The 21,763-nt window shown below is 43.7% G+C and overlaps 1 protein-coding gene across 1 annotated transcript; it reads right to left on the minus strand.

Moving 5' to 3' along the window:
* Positions 1–15,903: 15,903 nt before the first annotated feature.
* SLN (sarcolipin) lies at positions 15,904–21,366 on the minus strand. Its single transcript, XM_045482673.1, has 2 exons — positions 21,238–21,366; positions 15,904–16,525 (listed from the first exon to the last, which is right to left on the minus strand). The coding sequence occupies exon 2, from the start codon at positions 16,452–16,454 to the stop codon at positions 16,359–16,361; it is 96 nt and encodes a 31-aa protein (XP_045338629.1). The 5' UTR covers positions 16,455–16,525; positions 21,238–21,366; the 3' UTR covers positions 15,904–16,358.
* Between the last annotated feature and the right edge of the window lie 397 nt (positions 21,367–21,763).

The raw sequence follows: 21,763 nt of genomic DNA on the forward strand, positions 1-21,763 counted from the left end.
AAACACTTCAACCAAAGGGATACAAAATGACAATCTTGCAGCAAATTATTTAAAACAATATATTTGCCTGAAAACATACCACATGTCTCTATTAGCAGATACCGTCGGACAATGATGAGAAAGGAAATGTGAGTGAGGAGAGATGCATTTCCATTTATGTAAATTTTTTTTTACTTAAAAAGCACGCATATTCAAAGAAAGCTGCTCGGAATAACTCCATGTACTGCACGCCACAGATTCCGACCTATTTTTAGTCACCTCTATTATGAACAGTCAAACTCCAGTGAAATGGCAATGCTGTGTTCTCACCTCACACCCCTAAGACCGAAAGCTAGACGCAAGATGAGCCAATCAGAATACTGTGCTTTTTCACAAATGCAAAACTTCTTTAGTCCCCATTTCTGCTACTGCTGGCGTATCATCCCTTTGAAGTAACTGTGACTGAATGGCAGCTGGCACGAGGATTGTTCTGTGACTGCAGTAACAAATTCGGGGGAGTTTAAAGGCCTCTTCCTTTTTTAATGTTAATTGAGGCAAGTCAGAGGGCGGCCATTTCTGGGGGAATCATAAGCTTTTTAACGGGATAGGAGAAGAAAATTTAAAAAGATAACGGGAGGCAGGGCAGAAAAGCGAGCCAATCATCAGAAACAAGATTCCCCGAAGAAAATTTACTGTCAAAAAAAGAGGGCACCTTAATAACCGGGAGACCGTAGTCCAAATGGGCAAGCTGAGTAAAAACTACGGCTGGATATATTTGTGGGGGCTCAAAATATGGGCAAGGGGTGCCCCAGTGGCTCAGTAGATGACGTCTCGGACTCTCGACTTCCGCTCAGGTCATGATCTCTCGGTTTGTGAGATCCAGCCCCAGCCCAGGTCTACGCTGACAGCACGGAGCCTGCTTGGGATTCTCTCTCCCTCTCTGTCTCGGCCCCTCCCTCCCTCTCTCTCTCTCAAAATAAATAAATACACATTTAAATAAATAAAGAGTAAAAAACAAACATCCATCATGAAAAAAATACAGAAAAGCAAAATAAAGTCTTGAAAACAGACATTAAAATACGGGCAACATAAAAGTGACTTTAACTAGTTCTTTAAAGTGCACATAGACAACAGCACTGGGTTTTGTGGGAAGGCGGCTGGCTTCACAACAGCCTTTCCTTGCGCAGGGATTCCCTCTGGCTCGGAACGAAGGATCGCACGTTCTACAAACACACGTTCTACAAACACACGTTCTACAGCACGCATTTCCTTTTGCCGCATGGTGTGGGAGAGGGTGGCTGAAACGCGGCCTGGTGGCTGCACGGAGAGGCTTAGGCAGCAGCCCTGCAACAGGGGGACGCGAGGGGGACACCGAGAGGACGCCACAGGGCCCCTCAAAGGCTGCTGGGCTTCGAAAGGCGGGCACCGCGTGTCCGGCTTCGGCGGGGCGCGGACGGCACAGGCCGGGGGACGCCCCTTCGTCCGGCCTCCCACCACCCTCCAGCCTCTTTCCCAGCCTCCACGCCAGGCGTCCCCCCAGCACCCTCCTTGCCGCCCTCCACCCCCAACCACCGACGCCCGGATTCGGCACGACTAGTCCACCCCGGGTTCAGGCCGCGTGGACCCCACGCCAGCACGCACCCGCCGGCCCCCCGCCCTACCTCTCTGTGCGCTCCTGTGTCCCCGCCACGATGTGGCTCCGCACGGCGCGCCACCAAGGGGAAGCGGGCCGCGCCCTCTCCCGGGGCGTGCGGAAGGCCTCCCGGCACGACGGGGCGGCCCCGTGGTTCCGGAGAAGCACCGGCGGCGGGCCCTGGCCCAGCCACGAGCGCTCGGCGGGGCCCGCGCAGGCCGGCATCTCCGGGAGCTGCTGGAGAACCACTTCCTGGGTGGCGAGGTGACCCCGTCGGGAAGATGGCGGCCCCCACCGCTCGCCTCCGCAGGCCGGCCCGCACGCTGGGCCCCAGCCCGTAGCTCTCCGAGAGGCTCCCTCTCAAACACAACCGGGAGCCTTCGAAGCCCAGCAGCCTTTGAGGGGCCCTGTGGCGTCCTCTCGGTGTCCCCCTCGCGTCCCCCTGTTGCAGGGCTGCTGCCTAAGCCTCTCCGTGCAGCCACCAGGCCCGTTTCAGCCACCGTCTCCCACACCGTGGACCAAACGGAAACAACACATGATTTTTCAGGGGAGAAAAAGAAGCAGTAGCAGCTGGCAGACCTTCTAAAACAAGACCAAATTACTGATAGAAAATTAAAAGCTATAAGAGAACACGAGGGACAGCTTTTTAACCCTGTTTTTTCCTTGAACATTTTAAGCAGGAGTTATTTCAAAGTCCGTGACTGTTTTCTGTGGGTCCTGTGGGTCTTCTTTATTGTTTCTCCTTTTTTATTTACCTTCTCTTGTCTCTTCATATGCCTAGTTATTTTTTTTTTTTATTGAGTGCATATCAACAATTATAAAAATAAATGGAGCTCTAGGATTATGAGAGAGTCTCTCCCAAGAGAGTTTCCATGTGCTCTGCCAGACTGCTGTGGCACTAACAGCCTTGTGTCATCTTAATCCAGTTGGGGGATTAGAGGATTCATATCTAGACTTACGAAACTTCGGGTTTTGCCTAAAATGAATAAACCCCACTCTCTATCTTTCTTTAAAATCATATAACAACTTTTCAAATGATGAGTTTTCTTTTTTGGGGGGTTTTGTTTTGTCTCGTTTTGTTTTTTCTACTCAGATCTCCTACTTTAGACTCTAGGGCAAGCCAAATCTCCTAATTTAGACTCTCCAGCCAGCCCAGATCCTGGAACTGTAACAGCATGTCAACAGAATAGCTCCAACAGAAACCTGTATTTTCTAGTTAGAGGACTGGGTAGGGGATTGTGAATTTGAAGGAAATCTCTCACTTTTTTCTTTTCTTAATCTCCTGACCCTGCCCGGTGGCAAATAGTAAAACCTGCAACTCTTGGCAACAAAGCGGCAGTGGTGAGCTTGCAGGGACCTAAAACCCACAGAAAATCCTCTATTACATTAGAACTGGGAAAAGGAGTCCCTGCAGTTTAAACAGTGTTGAAGGAATGAATCTCTATTCATTGTTTTCTCTCTCTTCTCTCTCTACCCTTTGTTCCTGAGCCAGACCCAACAATGGAAAGTATGCAACAGCATAGGGAAAAAAACAAAACAAAACAAAACAATACTGCTTTCTAACTCCAGCTTTCTAAGGACCATGAAAAGGCACTCTCGAGACATAGGGGGAAAATTATAGAAAAGAGACAGTTGGAGAAATGGATCCCCTAAATCTGTGTATGAAGCCACTTCTGAGCATTTCATGGATGACTAGAATTCTTGTAGTATAGCGAAAACAATAATACATTGTCATCAGGTAGGATATATCCCAGGAATGTAAGTAGATTAATACATTACCTGATCAATTGAGAAAAAAAAAAAAAAAAACAAAACTATATGATAGTCTCAAAGGAATAGCATTTAATAAAATTAAAACCATACCCTGATTCTTTTTTTTTTTTTTAATGTTTATTTATTTTTGAGAGAGAGAGCAAGAGCAGGGGAGGGACAGAGAGAAAGGGGACAGAGGATCCGGAGCAGGCTCTGCACTGCCAGTAGTGAGCCCGAGGTGGGGCTTGAACCTACGAACCGTGAGATGGTGAGCTGAGCCAAAGTCAGACATTCAACCAGCTGAGCCACCCAGGTGCCCCCATACCATGACTCTTTTAATTAACAAATTCAAAATAGAAACTTTTTTTACTCCGTAAAAGTTACCAACATCAAATATCATATCTAATGACGAAACTATGGAAGTATTCTCAATACAGTAAGAAAAAGTTAGAGGATGCCCTCTATTATCACTGTTAATCAACCTATTATTGAAGAACCTCGCCAATGCAACGTGAATAAAAAGAATATAAACTAAGCAAATCTGAATGAAAGAAATAAAACATCACTTTCTGCATAACATGCGATTGTCCATCTAGAAAGTTCAAAGCAATAGCAACTCCTGGAACTGAGAAGAGCTTAGTAATGTGGATATAATGGATATAAACTGAACAATATTCATAGCAAAATTAATTTTTAATAGAAAAATGTTCTGTCCATAATAGCAAAAGAGCTATGAAATACATAGAAATAACTCTAATGAGAAATATATGAAACACTTTAAATCAAACTGTAAATTTCACTGAAGAATATTTTTTTAAAATAGGCTAGGAAGTTTAGAGGGATACACCAAGTACATGGTTGAAAATATTTTACCTTGTGATGGTGTTACTTCTTTTAAAATCGGTTTATAACTCAATGTAATGAAAATAAAAATCTCGGGGCGCCTGGGTGGCGCAGTCGGTTAAGCGTCCGACTTCAGCCAGGTCACGATCTCGCGGTCCGTGAGTTCGAGCCCCGTGTCAGGCTCTGGGCTGATGGCTCAGAGCCTGGAGCCTGTTTCCGATTCTGTGTCTCCCTCTCTCTCTGACCCTCCCCCGTTCATGTTCTGTCTCTCTCTGTCCCAAAAATAAATAAACGTTGAAAAAAAAAAATTAAAAAAAAAAAAATAAGAAAAAAAATGAAAATAAAAATCTCAATGAACTTTTTATAAAATTCAAAAAATGGATTCCAAATTTCATATGGAATAGTTTAATATAAAGAAATAGGTAAGGTAATTTTGACTTCTAGCAAGAGAGCCAGCCTTGGTCATTTACTTGCTAGCATTTTATCTTGTCCTCTCCCCTCTCAGAAGAAAGGAATGACGAGGATGCTTCTGTTCACATTTTTTCGCAAGAATGTATTGGTGTGTTACTTTTGATTATAACATCTAATATTGGTGTTTTTTTTTTTTTAAGTAAATGAGTAAGGAATGAGCAAGGGAAAGATGAAAAGACAATTAGTAAAAAAGATAAAAATTAGGTCTCTTCTCTTACTCTTGCCTTCTCTCATCCTAACTCTCACCCCCAACACAGATATGCACTGATCCATGTGTGGGACTTGGTGGGGCATTAAATTCTCACAAGTTTACCTTACACAGACATGGTGCTCCATTCTAGTGATCAGACTCAACATACACGGCATGGTTGCAAGTTATAATTTATCTAGAATCTACCATGTTAGAGTACTTTGTATGCACTATTTCTACGTTTTCACTACTCTTTCAGGTACATAACATTATCCCCATTTTTAGATTAGAAGCTATGGCTCCAGGAAAAGAATATTTATCATAGGTCAAATAGCCCATAAGTGGCTGAGTCAGGATTAATACTTAACTCTGACTGTAGCAAAAGCCAGAGCTTTTTCCACTATGCCCTATTGCCTCTCTTCTGAGGAAGAAGCCATGGAAAGAATTCCTCTGGCACATCTCAGGGAATAGGATACCATGTCACTAGGAAGATTTTCTAGCCAAGGTCTTGGTGCCTGTGATGATTCATATTTAGATCATGTTCCTTGAGAGTAGGGAAAGATATCTGAAAGCAGCTGGTTTTAGAATCTGAGTTGTGAAGAAAGTTCTCAGGGAAACCATCCAATGATATTGTAGGAAATCTCAGAGGTCATAGGAGCTGTTTGTTCCTCCCTGTGGCTAACACTTTAACCCTTGCTGAAAGTTCCCTTCCTCTTCCAGCCATAAATGATGAAGGCTAAAATGTTCATCATTCAAAAATCATAAGAAAGACTGTAACAGATTCTGCAGGCTTCTGATGCCAGGACCCCAAGCCCACCCTTTTTGGGTAACTGTACTATTAGAAAGCTTAATTTAAGTGGAGGGGACTGGACATCTAGCCAGGATGAAATGCCACTGTATTTTATGGCCTATAGCAACACAAACTTCGTCATGGGTAGCCACACAATCACATATTTTCAGTTGTTGTATACATACAGAATGAGATATACTCTGTGGGCCACAGCCTAAAGAAACTACATTTTGCCTCCCACCCCCTCCCATGCCCCATCTAAGAGCTATGAAGAGAAATTCCACTAAAGAACTCCAATTATTTGGAGTTGCCCGTTGAAAAATGGTGGCCTAAACATCAGGGCATCTGGCTTCTCGCTCCAGAATTGCAACTAACAAATCAGGAATTGTTGCTTAACTTTTTTAAGCATGCCCCCCACCCCCCCGCTGTAAATTTCACTGTTGAACCAAGTATCTTTGAAATTCCCTCTAGCTGAAACATTCCAGAAATGTTACTGGAGGTCTGGTAGTGAAGAGATATTTACTCCCTAGGTTTAAAATTAGCCCCAAATTATTGTGGAAGAATCTCTCCTGACTTTCTGTTGCAGCTTGTGCCTAGATCACATGGGGTAGTTTAAGCACACTGGGTGCTGCCCAATGTGAAGCCTTCATTTGAAAGGCTTCTAATTTCTTTTTTCTTTTCTTTTTTTTTAGAAACTTTATTTTCCATCAACCTTATTTCCATTTTGTTTTCCTTTGTGGAAGAGCGACTGAAGACCACTCACTTTACAAAGAGTTCCAACAGCCTCAGGGGAGCTCCAGTCAAGCAAAATTTGCATAGATTTCTCTCTTCCCAGAAAACAGAAGACATTACAATGAAGGGCTATAACCAGTTGTAAGGAAAATAGCATAGTAACATATAACAATTCATATTTCAGGACTGAGTTCTTTTTGATTAGCCCCCGATAGAAAAAGACCTCTGATACCTTTTTTCAAGGCCATCGTATCTAATATTTAGAGGAGCATTTGCCGGCTTTGAATTGCAAATAAAAAATAGTACTTATCAAAATGCATGCCTTGCTATCGGGTACCCCTGCACTCTTTTCTCCCATAAGAGATACTCCTTCATTCTCGTCTGCATAGATGAGTGGCCACGGGCTTTGTACAGCTAGGACTGAAGATGAGGCTTGCTTCGCCTTTTCACTGTAAATAGAAAATTGGGGGGAATTTTTATTTGGGGGATTGACTTGCAGATGAAATACAGCCTCAGCCAACAGCCATCGTAACCATTATGGTATTAGAATAAGCATATTTGGGACACTGAAAATACCAGAAGAAGAGGGAAAAGAAAAGAGAACACTTTCTGGCTCAGCAGCTAATCGTCAATATTAAATGTCAATGATATGATCTCCCCTAAGTGATATTCAAAAGGAACTAGTCCAAAACCGCCATTAAAGTGAGTGACATATGGTATAATGCATAATGTATCTCAGGCTGGCAGTCTCTGCAATTGCACATGACTGTCTCTCATTTCCCAAATCGAGGTTTGACGGTATTATCACATGTGACAAAAGCAAATCTTACAAGTTTAGTTTCCTGCTTATTGTTAGTCTGCAATCTGAATATGGCCCCAGTCATTCTGACAAGGTGGGGCTGGCAGTGGTGACTCACAAAAATGACCTTGCAGTATCACTCCACTCATAGAGAAACCCCAAGAGATTTTTTTTAAGTTTATCTATTTACTGGGGCGCCTGGGTGGCTCAGTCAGTTCAGCGTCCGACTGCAGTTCAGGTCATGATCTTGCTGTTTGTGGGTTCAAGCCCCACGTCGGGCTCTGTGCTGACAGCTCAGAGCTTGGAGCCTGCTTTGAATTCTGTGTCTCCTTCTCTCTCTGCCCCTCCTTTGCTCATGCTCTCTCTCTCTCTCTCAAAAATTAACACATAAAAATTTATCAGTTTATTTATTTATTAGGGGGGTGGGGGTGGGGAAGGGCAAAGAGAGAGTCAACCCCAAGCAGGCTCTGCACCATCGATGCAGAGCACGATGTGGGGGCTTGAACCCACAAACCATGAAATCATGACCTGAGCCGAAGTAGGACACTTAACTGACTGAGCCCCCCAGGCGCCCCTCAAAAGTGATTTTAAGACGCCACGAATGTCTTGTCTTTCTGGGTGAGATGGAAAGTTCGACAAGGAGGCAGCAAAAGACAGGGACAGCTTTCATGTTAGATGAGCAGATAAACACCGTGAAACCTCTGAACACCTGAAAAGGTTGTATCGTGAAGACGAACCATCTTAGGACTTGGTGGGATGTGTGCGGTGGGTGGTAGATATATCACTTTGCGTGACACTGTAGACCCAGCACGCACTGGAAATAGACTTTTTTCCCTCCACGGCCTTTTTGAGGCCGTGTCAGAGGAATATAAAGTGCGTAAGTGGTTGGAAGAGAAGCAATTCACGGGTGGATCGAGGTCAGACTATATTGGCCGGAGCCTGTGAATGCTGCCACCTGACTTGGATCATACCGTGCAGACCCTGAATGGAACAGCTGCTGCTGAGAAAACTCGTTTTCACTTCACCTACCCACGGACGGAGAAACAAATTTCTGCATTTTTGGAATCGGAGGTCTAGCTTTCTTCTGATGTTCTATCCTTGGGTGCAACCTCACTGCCAGGAAGGCGAGGATCAAATGGGGAACATAATTTGCAAAGATCTATTCATGTTTATGTCTCTAAAGCTATCAAAACTTGAGTGACAGTTCCAACGTTTTCTTTGAGAATGTATCAAAATAGAACTGTTGCGTACAAACTAACACATTACATAACCTCAGGTTTAGAAAGAGTAACTTTTTTTTTTTGGAGAAACAGAGTGCAAAAGGGGGAGGGGGAGACGGGAAGAGAGAGTCCCGAGCAGGCTCTTTGCTGACAGTGTAGCAGGGGGTGGGGGGGGAGGGGGGCGCTCCATCTCACGACCCTGAGATCAGCACCTGAGCCAAAATCAAGAGTCAGATGCTCAACCGACTAGGCCACCCAGGTGTCCCCAGAAATATTAACTTTCAAGTGGAGATGTGGATGACATCTGAATCTGCAGGTACAAAGAAGCAAACACATTTGGGGGAGATTCTATAGATGCAGGAAAGGGCAAGGAGAGCTTTCTGTGGAAAAATGAGGAAGAATAAGAAGATAAATTTATAGTTCAGAGGGATGGGGGTGAGAATTCCTTGATCCCTCTGAGAAAGTGAAAATGTGAGAACTTGTGAGTCCAGCCAGCACCCAAATCCTTAATAGTCTTAGAGATGCAAATCCTGTGGGTTGGCATGTCAGCACCTTGTCAGTTAGTGGTTCTCAAGCTTCAGTGAATATAAGAATCATCTAGGTAGCGAATTTAAAATTTAGCAAATCAGGCTCCACTCTTGGAGACTCCATTTTGGATCCAGGGTCAGGGCAGGAATCCAGATATTGTCATTCAGATGGCCCCTTCATTTTGACAAATAGACCGTACTCTTTTGGAGTCAAGGAATCTGCAATTCTCCTATCCCTTTCCTCTGCTTTTAAAAAAATCCCAACTGGGGCGCCTGGGCGGCTCAGTCCGTTAGGCGTCCAACTCTTGGTTTCAGCTCAGGTCATGATCTCGTGGATCACAGGACTGAGCCCCGCATTGGGCCCTGCGCTGACAGCTCATAGCCTGCTTGGGATTCTCTCTCCCTCTCTCTCTGCCCCACCCCCAATCACATGCTATCTCTCAAAATAACTGAATAAATAAACATTTTTTAAAAATCCCAACTTTCACCAAGAGCGTCGTTTTCCCTCTTAGAAGAAATAGCCTTGGAATCACAGCAGCATTACTCACCATAAATCCTTGATGCTTGATGCTTTTTTTTAGGGCTACTATGTTCCAAACATTGTAAACATTTAGTCTATGTTATAATATTAACTACTGTTTATTGAGTATTTAGTAATTACCAGGCACTGTTAACAATTAAACACAGGATATCTAAATAATGACTAACCTTCCTACAAAGAAAATAGTATTCTCTATTTTTATAGCTAAGAAAATTTATGGCTCACAAAAGTTCAGTGACCTGTCTGAGGTCATGTGTTAGTAAGCAAAATATAGTCTTTGATTCCAAAGACCGTCCTTTTTCCGGTGCTTTATTTTAAAATGAACTAATGAGTGGGAGATGAAAACATCTCCAACAAATTCCTGCAAGTGTGCATAAGTGGCTAATGCTGTAGACACAACTGTCATTTCTACTTAATCCCCAAAGATAACACTGACACACTGAAAATAGCTTTAATCAGCCATCAATATCCTTGTCCTTTCTTGTCTGCTGCTCAGCTGACTGACAAAGAAAAGGTGATTCCGGGACTCTGTTCCTTGGGAAACAGAATTATGTACATTGTATACCCTGTACAATGGAACTATAGGGCAGTTAAAGTAAGTTAAGGCAGTTAAATGTCAATCCTTTGACATTTTCAGCCCAAAGTAAGCGGATGTGCCTTCTGTCCTAGAATCACTTACCTGATGATGCAGAAGGGCAGCCCTGTGATCGGAAAGAGCTCTACCTGATCTGAGTTGGAAAGAACTGGCTCTGACTCTCAGCTCGAACTCTCATTAGCTCTGCCTTGGGGCTGGTCATCTGTTCTTTCTGAACCTTACTGTCCTTTCTGTCCGGTCTTCTCACTGTTAACATATGAGTAAAAATGAATACGTTGCAAGATAGAAGAGAATTTAAAAAGCTTCTAACATACTGTAGGTGTGCAATGAGTTTTGTTTAACTATACTGTTTATAAATGAAGTTTAACCCTAACTTTTTATGCGGCTTGAAAGATTGAAATTTCTCCAGTATCACCCTGTTTGTAGATGAACTCAAATATGTGCGCAACACATTGGGCTTTGCTGAGTCATTCATACACGCTGTCAAACTGTTCAGGGTGGTGATAGAGATATAGATCAAAAGAAGCGAGCGTGATGAATATTTCATAAAGAAGCAAACTGCCTTTGGAAAAGCTGTTTCTACTGCCTAAAATCTAAAAGAAGTTTGCTTTGCTCATTACCGCAATAGAACTTTTAGACTACAGACTTCAGGCCCCCTCTTTTCTTACCCTGTGGTAAGCAAGATCATGTACCTAATCATTGAAACGGGTACGTGTCTCCTCCCTGGATTTTCATATCTAGCCAAGCATTTCTTGATGTGTTCAATAGATACTTACCTAATGATGATAGTGGACCAGCTAGGAACTAAAATGTAGCTTTGAAATGAGACCCTCGGGGACTAAAAAGTAACCTGAGAGAGACAAACAACAAACCATACAATGTAATAAGTGCTAATAGCCCGGTAGGCGTGAGGCTCACAGAAGGGAATTATCTCGGGCTAACCTCCAAGAGGTGATTAACACCTAATGGCCATCTTAACAATGACGTAGCCAGGAAAGGGAAGAGAGGAATGTTCAGACGAAGGAAATAGGTGTGCAAGATCACAGCAGTGTAAGACAGCATGGCATACTGGAAAACTGCGAATAGTAAGAAATGTGGGGAAGTGAGAGGTGGAGTGCAGCACGTTGGACAGGTAAACAGAAGAGAAGCTACAGGCAGACAGAGATCAGCTAAGAAAAGTCTTCTGTGTCAAGACTTTTTAAATTTTTTTTTAAATGTTTATTTTATTTTTGAGAGAGAGAGACAGAGCGTGATTGGGTGAGGAGCAGAGAGAGGGAGACACAGAATCTGAAGCAGGCTCCAGGCTCAGAGCTGTCAGCACAGAGCCCGACGCGGGGCTTGAACCCACGAGCTGTGAGATCGTGACCTGAGCCAAAGTTGGCATTCAACCAACTGGGCAGCCACCCAGGTGCCCCTTTTAAAAGACATTCTAAAAGCAAGAAAATGATCAAACATGTCCCGGAGAATGATAGGTAGTGTATTTGGAGGAAAGAGGCACAGAACCGTTTAGTTTATTTGGTCCCTAACTCCTGGGGGCATTCATCCCTAACTGTAGGCATTCAGGACAGGATTCTGGGTAGTGGGGTCTCCAGGAGGTAACACACGCCCGTGGCTTGCTGAAGAAGGCTCTGGGATCCCATACAGGAATGAAACGGATCGTGCGCCCAAATGGCTGTGGGCACATGGGAATGGCAGAAAGAAGCGTGTCCCCGGGGGAGTTCAAGGGACAGCTAAACAAAAACAAACAAACAAAAATCATAAAGGTGATCAATCCCCTTAACCATGAGCTAAAATGAAAGTGAGAGGTGAAACATGAGACCAAGCCGTCCGAATACAGTTTGACAAGTATGTCTCCAGTATACCTGATGGTCAATCAGAAATGAATGGATGAAGGTTGGAACTTTGAAAATATCTAATGATGTGGAAGGATACTACCCCAAGGGACAGGCCTGCGGAAAAAGAGATGGCTTTTTTTTTTTTCTACGAATCTTGCTCTTTTGATTCTAAACAAATAGGAAGAGGCAGATGTTGGGTGAAAATAAAACTGAAAATCCAACCTTTACCTTCTCATAGGAGACTGCCTTCTAAACAAGGATTTCCCCAATTTGTTGTCCGGTGAGAGAATAAAGCTCATGGTTTAGCAAACCTGCAATGGAGGCTGTCCCCTTGACATGCCTTCTGGAATGACTGAAAGCCCAAAATTAAAAGACAACCATGACAGCACTGCCATTTTATGACCATCTTCACACATCTGGGTCAACGGAGCAAAGACGGAAATGTGATTGGAAAAGCTGATCAGGTTGGAGTGTCTTGGGGCTCTTTTCTTAGAACCGTGGCTTGGGACATGAATTATATGGATAATTTCTTTTGCCTATAAAGCCAACCTCCTAGGGAGAGGAGCTGGCAAATACTGTGTTGGAATTGCCAACAACTGATAAAAGCATGTGTGTTTCCTCACTGTAAGGAAATCGTTAGGGGGCACCAGGGGGCTCCGTTGGATAAGCATCTGGCTCTTCATTTTGGCTCAGGTTGTGATCTCCCAGTTCGTGGGATTGAGCCCCATGTCGGGCTCTGCACTGACAGCACGGAGCCTGCTTGGGATTCTCTCTCTCTCCCCTGCTTGCACTCTCTCTCTCTCTCTCTCAAAATAAATAAACTTAAAAAAAATTGTTAGACAAAAAGATGTCCAATTTAGTAGCGAGTGTAAGGAAGACTGGAAGAGCCTAAGCCAGCAGCTCAAGATTCCTTTTAAAATTCACGCGGGTGGTTGGCACTATCATGTGAAAAGTTCAACTTTAAGCGGTGCTTGAATTGGCAGCCTGGGTCCCACGGCAAGAAGAGACCCCCCCCCCCAGAGAGCTGCTCCGAGGGTGAGACGGGAACGGGGGAGAACCCACCTCACCACTATGGCCTGGTGTTCTGAGGCCCCAAGTCCAAGCACGGGCACAGGCCAGACAACTATCGTGGTGGGAGGCCCCTTCCAGTGAATGAGGTGGTATGACAGTGAGGACAGCCAGAGATGGTCCAACTTGGAAGCCAGATGCAATCAGAGCCTTGAGCTCTGCCCTTACGTGGTATAACTTCTGCCAGTGGTTGGGGACATACTTTACGCTTCAGTGTCCTGGAATTGCCATGCTGTCTGGCCTTTGAGACTCTATTCGTGCCATTCCCTCCGCCTGAAATCTCTTGCGACAACACCCACCCTAAGCTTCTCTTGTAGAAGAATTTATTATGCCATTGTAACCCCCCTTTCTCATATCTCCAACTAAATTATATGCTCCTTGAGACGGGAGCTTACCTGACTTATTAGCCATTTTATCCCAAGTGTCTCGTATGATGTTCAACATATCGTCGGTTCACATAGGTGCTTGTTGAATGAATGAGCTAAAGAGAAGGAAGCTAGGGTTGGCTCAAGCCCATCAGCTGGAACTTTAGTTAACGAGTAGGATTCAATGTTGTGGTTCCAGAGAACTAGAATCTTATTTGAGTGGGTGGGGCCAACACTGAGGTAGGACTGTGATGGTTCGGGGTACCTGAGGTCTAGGGGAAAGTCATACGTGAAAGGAGACTTACAAGTCAGACTGGAATTTAGCCAGAATGACCGGGACCACTGAACAGGGAGGAAATTGGACATATTCGCTAATGGATGTCCTAGCCCTGCAAAGGTGATCCATAATGTGGTCTGCAAATGGGCCCTATCGGTACATCCAGTCACAGCAAGTTAGGGAAAGAGGAGCAGGAGAAAGACAGGCGAGGGTTGACAAGCAGAGAAATTACAGCTGGTACCTTTATCTAATTAGCGTGAGGTTTTAGGACGCTAAAGAATGTGAGGGTAAAAACTTAGAATCAAATGGTTGGGAGATCTATAATGAAGCATGATTTGTTTGTAGTCCCAACAGAGATGGAGAGGATACTTGTCACCCCAGCTTCACCACGTACATCTGCGATCCTCAGCTCCCACGTTGTCTACACGGCACAACGTATGGAAAGTGCCCAGAACAGAGCTTCATATACAGCAGACTCAAGAAATGGCACCTGTTGTGAATGTTGGCACCAGTACTGACGTAGGTGAAGGGATCGTTGTCACTCATTTGGCCCATTCCCCTCTCCACCAGCATGCACACAGCTTCTCAAACACATAACAAACAGCAGTAGATTCTCCAAGGTCTTCTTAGAGTAAGGGAAAGACTAATAACCTTCCACCGAGAGCCCCAAAGCCACACGTCTATGAGGAGACAACGCTGCACGCTAACTCATTAACAACTGCACATCCGGATGTGTAGTCTGACTCTGACATTAGGAAGGGGACGTTGATGACCATACGCTGCTATTTCTCAACTTTTGCTGGGAACTCCTCAAAATAACAATTTTTCCCTTAACTCTATCTGGTTCTTAGTCAGTTGCACATGAGAATCACCTGAAATCCTCCTGAAAAAGAATAATGCTCAAGTTCACCCCCAGACCGATTAGGTTAGAAATTCCTAGGAAGAGGGTTCAAGCTTGGGTGGTTTTCTAAAGGTCCCAGGTGATTCTAACGTGCTAATTCATGTGTAGACCCTGGACCATAGCACCAGCATCACCTAGAGGTTTGTTTAAAATGCAGAATCGCAGGTCCAGTCCAGACTGAATCAGAATCAGAAGGAATCAGAATCGTCATTCCCAGTGATTCATCATCACATCAAAGTTTGAGAGGTATTAGTGGGGATCAGGGGTTCCCAACTCTGGCTACATACTCTAATCATCTAGAGGGATTTTGGAAAAGGTAAATGCTTGGGCTCCACTCTCTTGAGATTTTTTAACAATTTATTTATTTATTCTTGAGAGACACAGAGAGAGAGTGCACACCAGGGAGGGGTAGAGAGAGGGAGAGGGAGACTCCCAAGCAGGCTCGGCACTGTCAGCTCAGAGCCCGATGTGGGGCTCGAACTCGCGAACAGTGAGATCATGACCTGAGCCGAAATCCGGAGTTGGACGCTTAACCACTGAGCCACCCAGGCGCCCCAATCCTCTGAGACTTTGATTTAATTGGTCTGAAGAGGACCTTGCATAAATATTTTGAAAAATCTCCCGTGAGTACATAAACCGTGCGGCCAGGGCTGAGGACCACAATGCCAGGCAGGTGTTGCCTCAGAGATGGGCTGAATTCTCGGCCAGGAGCGCCTTCATGAGGGAGCTGTGAGACACAAGGTTCATCAACATTCCTTTTCTCCATGGTCACCTCGGAATTGGCCAAAGAACAAATGTGGTCTCTCTAGGATGGGGCTTTCTAGCAATATGTTTAAAAAATGTCTATTTCATGAGCACATATGTAAATTTGTATTTTCAATTTTCCCCCTTGTTACAGCTGCAGTTTATGAATGACTAGCTCTATGTGCATAATGACAATAAGCGAACTGGAGTATGCTTCTCTTAGATGCTTGCTTCATGTTCTAGCTTTACTCAGTGGCAAATAACTTTCCTTATGTTAAAACAAACAAGGGGATTTACAGGGTACAATATATATTGTTTGTGAATTTTAAAGGTAAAACACAAGACTTCAAAGAAATTCTGTGCTTTAAGTGGACACTTCAGGCCATGCCCCAGACCTCTGAGTGGAATTTAATCTCCCTCTGCCCTTGGGACTAGTTTAGAGAGAAAGTTGGAGAGACACCGAATCAACAGAATTCTCTGAAATGTGACAAATCCTAATTGACTTGGTTCCCAATCCTCAGCAGTTCGAGCATCTGGGTTTATCTCATATGCTAGACATACTGTAACACGTGTCACTTCGATCCCAGCCAAGGGTCAAATGCAGCATCACAAATAGAAGCTAAAATAAATTCCCAAAGTCATTTTGTGGTTGAGTTAACTTTATTCACATGATAGCTATAGGGGTTGACAACGACTTCCTCTAACATTTCTTTCTTCTGGTGAGTTGATTTAGAGTTTGGTTGCAGACAGTGTGGGTTGAAGGGATGTGTGGGTAAGACAGATCAGGGGCTTGTTACAATTCTACATCATCATGAATCATTTAATTTTAACCTTGTGGCTTGTCTAACACATCTGCAGGAAGAGTTGAGGAGTAAATCTAATGCTCACTGGTAGATACTTAGCAGCCCTTGAGAACAGCATCTTTAGAGTACCCACAATTGATCCTAACACTGGAGGCACCTTGGATATCGTGAGGGCGGGTCAGAAGTGCCTTGGGGTGCCAGGAGAGGCATCCCATGACAGCAATGGGAGCTCAGGGCATACGGCAGGCAGCTCTGGAGAGATGCAGTCAATCCCAGGAGCGTGACATGGCTTCTCAGTACTGATAGGACCTCACAAGGAGCCACATGAGAATAACGGTAATCAGGACAATAGTGAAGTTGAGGAACAGCTCTCGAGTGGATATCCCCATTCTGAGTTGGCTCGGTGAGAACTGAAGGCAGACTCCTGAGGGCGCACCACAGACGTCCTGCTTGTCCTCACCTAATGGAAAGTTACACAGAGAACATGGGAGATTAATGAGCATGCTTTCCTCACCGTGGAAGAGGAGAGTGTTAGGGGCCGAACTGTGTCCCCAACAAAATTCCTGTGTTGGAATCCTGACACCCAGTACCGCAGTGGGGGACTGTATTTGGAGATAGGGTCCTTCAAAAGGTACTTCAGTTTAAAGGAGGCCATCAAGATGGGCCTTAACCCATGATGACTGGTGTTCTTCTGAGAAAAGGACATGTGGACGCAGACATGGACAAATGAAGACCATGTGAAGGCGGGGAAGGCAGCCGCCTACCAGCCAAGGAGAGAGGCCTCAGAAGAGATCAACCCTGCCAATACCTTCATCTTAAGTTTCTAGCCTCCAGACTATCTTTGGACTAGAGCCACATTTCTTCCTGGCTCTCCAGCCGGCTGGCCTCCCCTGTAGACTTTGGACTTGTTGGCCTCCATAATCACATAAGCCAATTTTATCTATATATCTATCTATATCCATCTCAATATCAACATCTAGACGTAGGTCCTACACATACATACATACACACACACGCACCCTATTGCTTCTATATCTCTGAAGAACCCTGACTAAGAAAGAGAACCTGGTTTTGCTACCTAATGTCAAAAAATCCAACAAAGTCCTGATTGTTTTTTCCTGTGATGAACGTACAGATGCTTTGGATAAGACACAAAATATTGGGGCACCTGGGTGGCTCAGTCGGTTGGGCGTCCGACTTCAGCTCAGGTCATGATCTCACAGCTCATGAGTTCGAGCCCCGCATCAGGTTTTGTGCCAACAACTCAGAGCCTGGAGCCTGTTTCCGATTCTGTGTCTCCCTCTCTCTCTGCCCCTCCCCTGCTCATGCTCTGTCTCTCTCTGTCTCAAAAATAAATAAAAACATCAAAAAAAAAATTTAAAAAAAAACCACAAAATATTCTATTTTCTCTCTTCAATATGTGTGTGTGTGTGTGTGTGTGCGCGCGTGCTTCCTTTTCTTAGAATGCCAACAAGCCAGGTCACCGAAACAAAATAAAACCCCCAAAGTGGTATGGTTTAGTATCTGTTCTTGCATTGAATTGCATATAGAAGTAGGATGCCATAATCTCTCGAGTTTCAGGCCACCACAGGTCTTCGCCTAACCCTGTGGAAGCATAGGAAGCATTTGCAGCAGCTGCGTGGCCTCTTGCAAGCCCTACATTGGGCATAGAGCCCACTGGGGTCAACCAGAAGTCCCTCGCATAGCAGGCACTCAGTCAAAAGAGCAAGTGTTAACCTCATGGGTACTTCTATTTCAAAAAGGGCTTGTGCCAGCTATTTTTAGTCAAGTGCAGGATGTGCCTATATTGTAAACACTTCAAAGAGCAGGGACGGTATCTTTATAGCTTGTAAGATAGTACATGCGGGAAATCAAACTTTGAGAACTCACGCCATGTAGTCAATCAGATTATTACCTTCGCGAGGGGGCGTCATTGGCACTTTGTGCAAACCAAATGAAATTAAAGACTAAAGATAAAATTCTAGATATCTAGATACTAAAATTTTTGATACTCCAAAGGGAAAACGTTTAGGGGGAAGGAGTGTTTTGTTTATTTGTTAAGGGTGGGAGTTCGGGGAGTAGGAAGGGTTGTTAGTAAGTTTTGACCCTGAATGGCACTCTTAACTATCTAACCAGAGTGAATTACGATTTCTAATTACTGTGTTTATTGTATTATTAATGGACCAAATTATTAACTATACAAACGAACTAAATAATCATTCTTCATAGTATGTAATAGTTAGTATAATTAACATACAAGTTCAAATCAGCTGGTGACAGCCAGTGGATTGTTCCATCTTGCTTTAAAAAAAATGGCTGATAAACAGTGGTTTTTGTATCATTTTCCTTTGAATTCTTATCCATCTTTTGGCCCTCCACATGAAGAATACAGTAAGTTGTCAATGAAACTCTTTACACAGATTTGCTTGAAGGAGAAAGGAAAATGAAGAAAACGAATAGATAACAGAAGTAGAGAGAAGGTGTTAGAATATACACAAGACCATACAGGAACGGGAAGGTGATAAGTGCAGGCAGGAAGCCAGGAGGCAAAGGAAAGAGAATCATAGGCACACTCTTCTCTATGAATTTTTTAAAAGGTTTTTCGGGTTTTTTTTTTTTGGGGGGGGAGAGAGAGAAAGAGAGGCAGCGAGAGACAGAGACAGAGTGCTAGTGGGGGAGGGGCAGAAAGAAAGGCGGGGATACAAAATCCAGAGCAGGCTCCAGGCAACGCAGGGCTCAAACTCACGAGCCTAGCAGTGAGATCAAGACCTGAGCTGAAGTCAGATGCTTAACCGACTGAGCCACCCAGGTGCCCCTCCATGAATTTTTAAATAAAATTAAATCCTGGTATGAATACTAATTTGGGTACATGTTGAAGAAATACAGAGATATGCAAAAAGAGAGAGACAGAGACTCTATTTATAATGATCAACCCGATTCAGTGGGCAAAATCACTGTCCCACCAAATGTGCTTAGTAGATTAACCTCTTAAAAGAAAGGATTCATGGTCATTTGCCACTACGTGGATGGAACTGGAGGGTATTATGCTAAGTGAAATTAGTCAGAGAAAGACAAATATCACATGACTTCACTCATATGAGGACTTTAAGACACAGAACAGGTGAACACAAGGGAAGGGAAGCAAAAATAATATAAAACCAGGGAGGGGGACAAAATATAAGAGACTCATATATGGAGAACAAACAGAGGGTCGCTGGAGAGGTTGTGGGAGGGGAGATGGGCTAAATGGGTAAGGGGCACTAAGGAGTCTATCCCTGAAATCATTGTTGCACTAAATGCTACCTAACTTGGATGTAAATTTTTAAAATTAATTAGTTAATTAATTAGTTGATTAATTTTAAAAAAAGAACACTTAAAAAATAAAATTAAAAGAAAAGAAAAGAAAGGATTCATGGAGACTGGCCCAAGAGCAACATACTCAGAACATATTATTGAAAGCTGGCCACAGCTCTGTCGGTGTGACCTTCACAACTCTGACCTTTACCACTCAGGCAAACATCACCACGATTTTTACGTGTCCCACTCTTCCAGCTGAGAAACTGACTTCGAAAGAGAAGTTAGGTTGTTTGTGCCATGACACACAGCAAGGTAGAGGCCAAACTAGAACTGCCAGGCTGCTGGTAGTTGTTAGAATGTGGTTACTACACAGGAGTGATACAAGAAGGGGTTATGACTGCAGTTAACTGCCCTGACTATGCCAAGTTTGCATACATCTTCAACACTTGGGGAAAACGGTTGGACATTTTTTTTATTAAGGCTGATAATGCTAATTCTCTATTCTCCAGCCATTTCACTTCTACTCTAGAAACTCAAGCATGTATGCGCCAGGATACACAGCCAAGAATATTCACAGCAACATTTTTGTAATATCCCCAAGCTGGAAAAAACTCAGGTGTGCATCAACAGCAGAAAAGATGGTGAATTGGGGTATTTTCACACATTTGAATGCTCAATAAGATATGTGGATCTCACAAATATAACCCTTGGGCCAAAGAAGAATTTACAAAAGAAACTTAGAATACGACTCCGTTAATACAAAACCCAAAACAAGGAATGTAATCCTATCGTTTAAGAATTTTGAGGGGTGCCTGGCTGGCTCAGTCGGTTAAGTGTCCGACTTGGGCTCAGGTCACGATCTCACGGTTTGTGAGTTCGAGCCCCACGTCAGGCTCCGTGCTGACAGCTCGGAGCCTGGAGCCTGCTTCGGGTTCTGTCTCCTTCTCTCTGTCCCTACCCTGCTCACACTCTGTCTCTCTGTCTCTCAATAATAAATAAATGTTAAAAAAAAAAAAACTGCTTTTAAAAAAAGAACGTTGAGATCGATGGTAAAATTATAAAGAAAAGCATGAACAAGATGATCTCAGCAATCAAGGTGGTGATTACCTATGGTAGGGCAGAAGGGAGAGATGATCAGGAATGGATTTCTGGGGTGTCAGCAATGATCTCTTTCTTGACCTGGGTGACAGTATATAGGTGTCGCTTTGTAATCATTGTTCAAATTATGCTTAATGATTCTTTACATTTTTTTCTCAGTAGTGTCTGAATTGATTGGCCACCTCGTATACTTCTTTATTTCCTACAGTTTACCTCTTACTATTTTTTGCCCTTTGATGGTGAACTTAAATATTTGTATTTAAATGAATAAAGCACAAAGAGTTAAGCTGGGAATTTCTAATGAACCCAATTTAATCAACACATATGCTAAGAGTAAGAAGCGCACTTGACTTTCACACACATTTATACCAAAGTTAGGCAGAAATTGAGATTAGCAACCTTCCATTTTTCTGCTGTTACCCACGAAGACAATTTTGGCCTCGTAAGTCTTCCCAGGAGTCAAGATCGCACCATACGATCCAAAGTGATTGCCATATGGGTGAAATAAAAACCAGAAAAGCTCTGAATAAACTGACATTGACTTTCTTTGAATGGAGGCTTTGAGAATTAGAAAGGGAGAAAACACATACCAGGAGAGGGAAAAAAAGGGAAGTAAGGATAAATAATACTCTCTACATCTTAAAAAATACTATGTCTAATAGGTATTGCCTGTTTCATTAAGAAATGTAAACATGCCTCTGTGCTTCTCATTTGCAACTTGTACACACACACACACACACACACACACTATGCTAAGTATAAAAATCCTGCTGTCACCTGAGGAGGGTCAAGGACACAAGTGGCTGGGATAGGCTTCTTCTCTTTCTCCAACTTGGGCTCCAACTCCCGCTCGTCTCCCAGGCTCTCTGGAGTCCTGGACTCTGGGCAGGACCTAATGTAGTCTGAGGGAGGTGGCAAGCACTGTGATGTCACTGATGAAACATCTCAGAGGAACAACCTTCAAAGGTTTGAGGCTATTTGTGTTTAGGGGGAATACAGAAATATGTTGACTAAGACTCTATTCCTTTGGCTGCTGATTTGTATTACCCACCCACCCCCCGCCCCCCGCCCAGGGACTTAGAGTCCTCTCTTCCAGTTGACTTTAGGTGCAATTGATGTGGATTTTTAATTCATCTTTTGGATCTTCATGAGTATCTCTAACATGTGTTTGAAACCTAATAAACCAAGAGCAATAGACTGATATTAACAGATGGGTGCCGAAATTGGTCGCTCCTCTTACACAGCATGTGAGGGTGTCAAAATATGACTTCTCTTTACCACCCCCATCCTTAACTATTAGAAA

The sequence above is a fragment of the Leopardus geoffroyi genome, chromosome D1, assembly GCF_018350155.1.
Source record: "Leopardus geoffroyi isolate Oge1 chromosome D1, O.geoffroyi_Oge1_pat1.0, whole genome shotgun sequence".
Taxonomy (NCBI): domain Eukaryota; kingdom Metazoa; phylum Chordata; class Mammalia; order Carnivora; family Felidae; genus Leopardus; species Leopardus geoffroyi.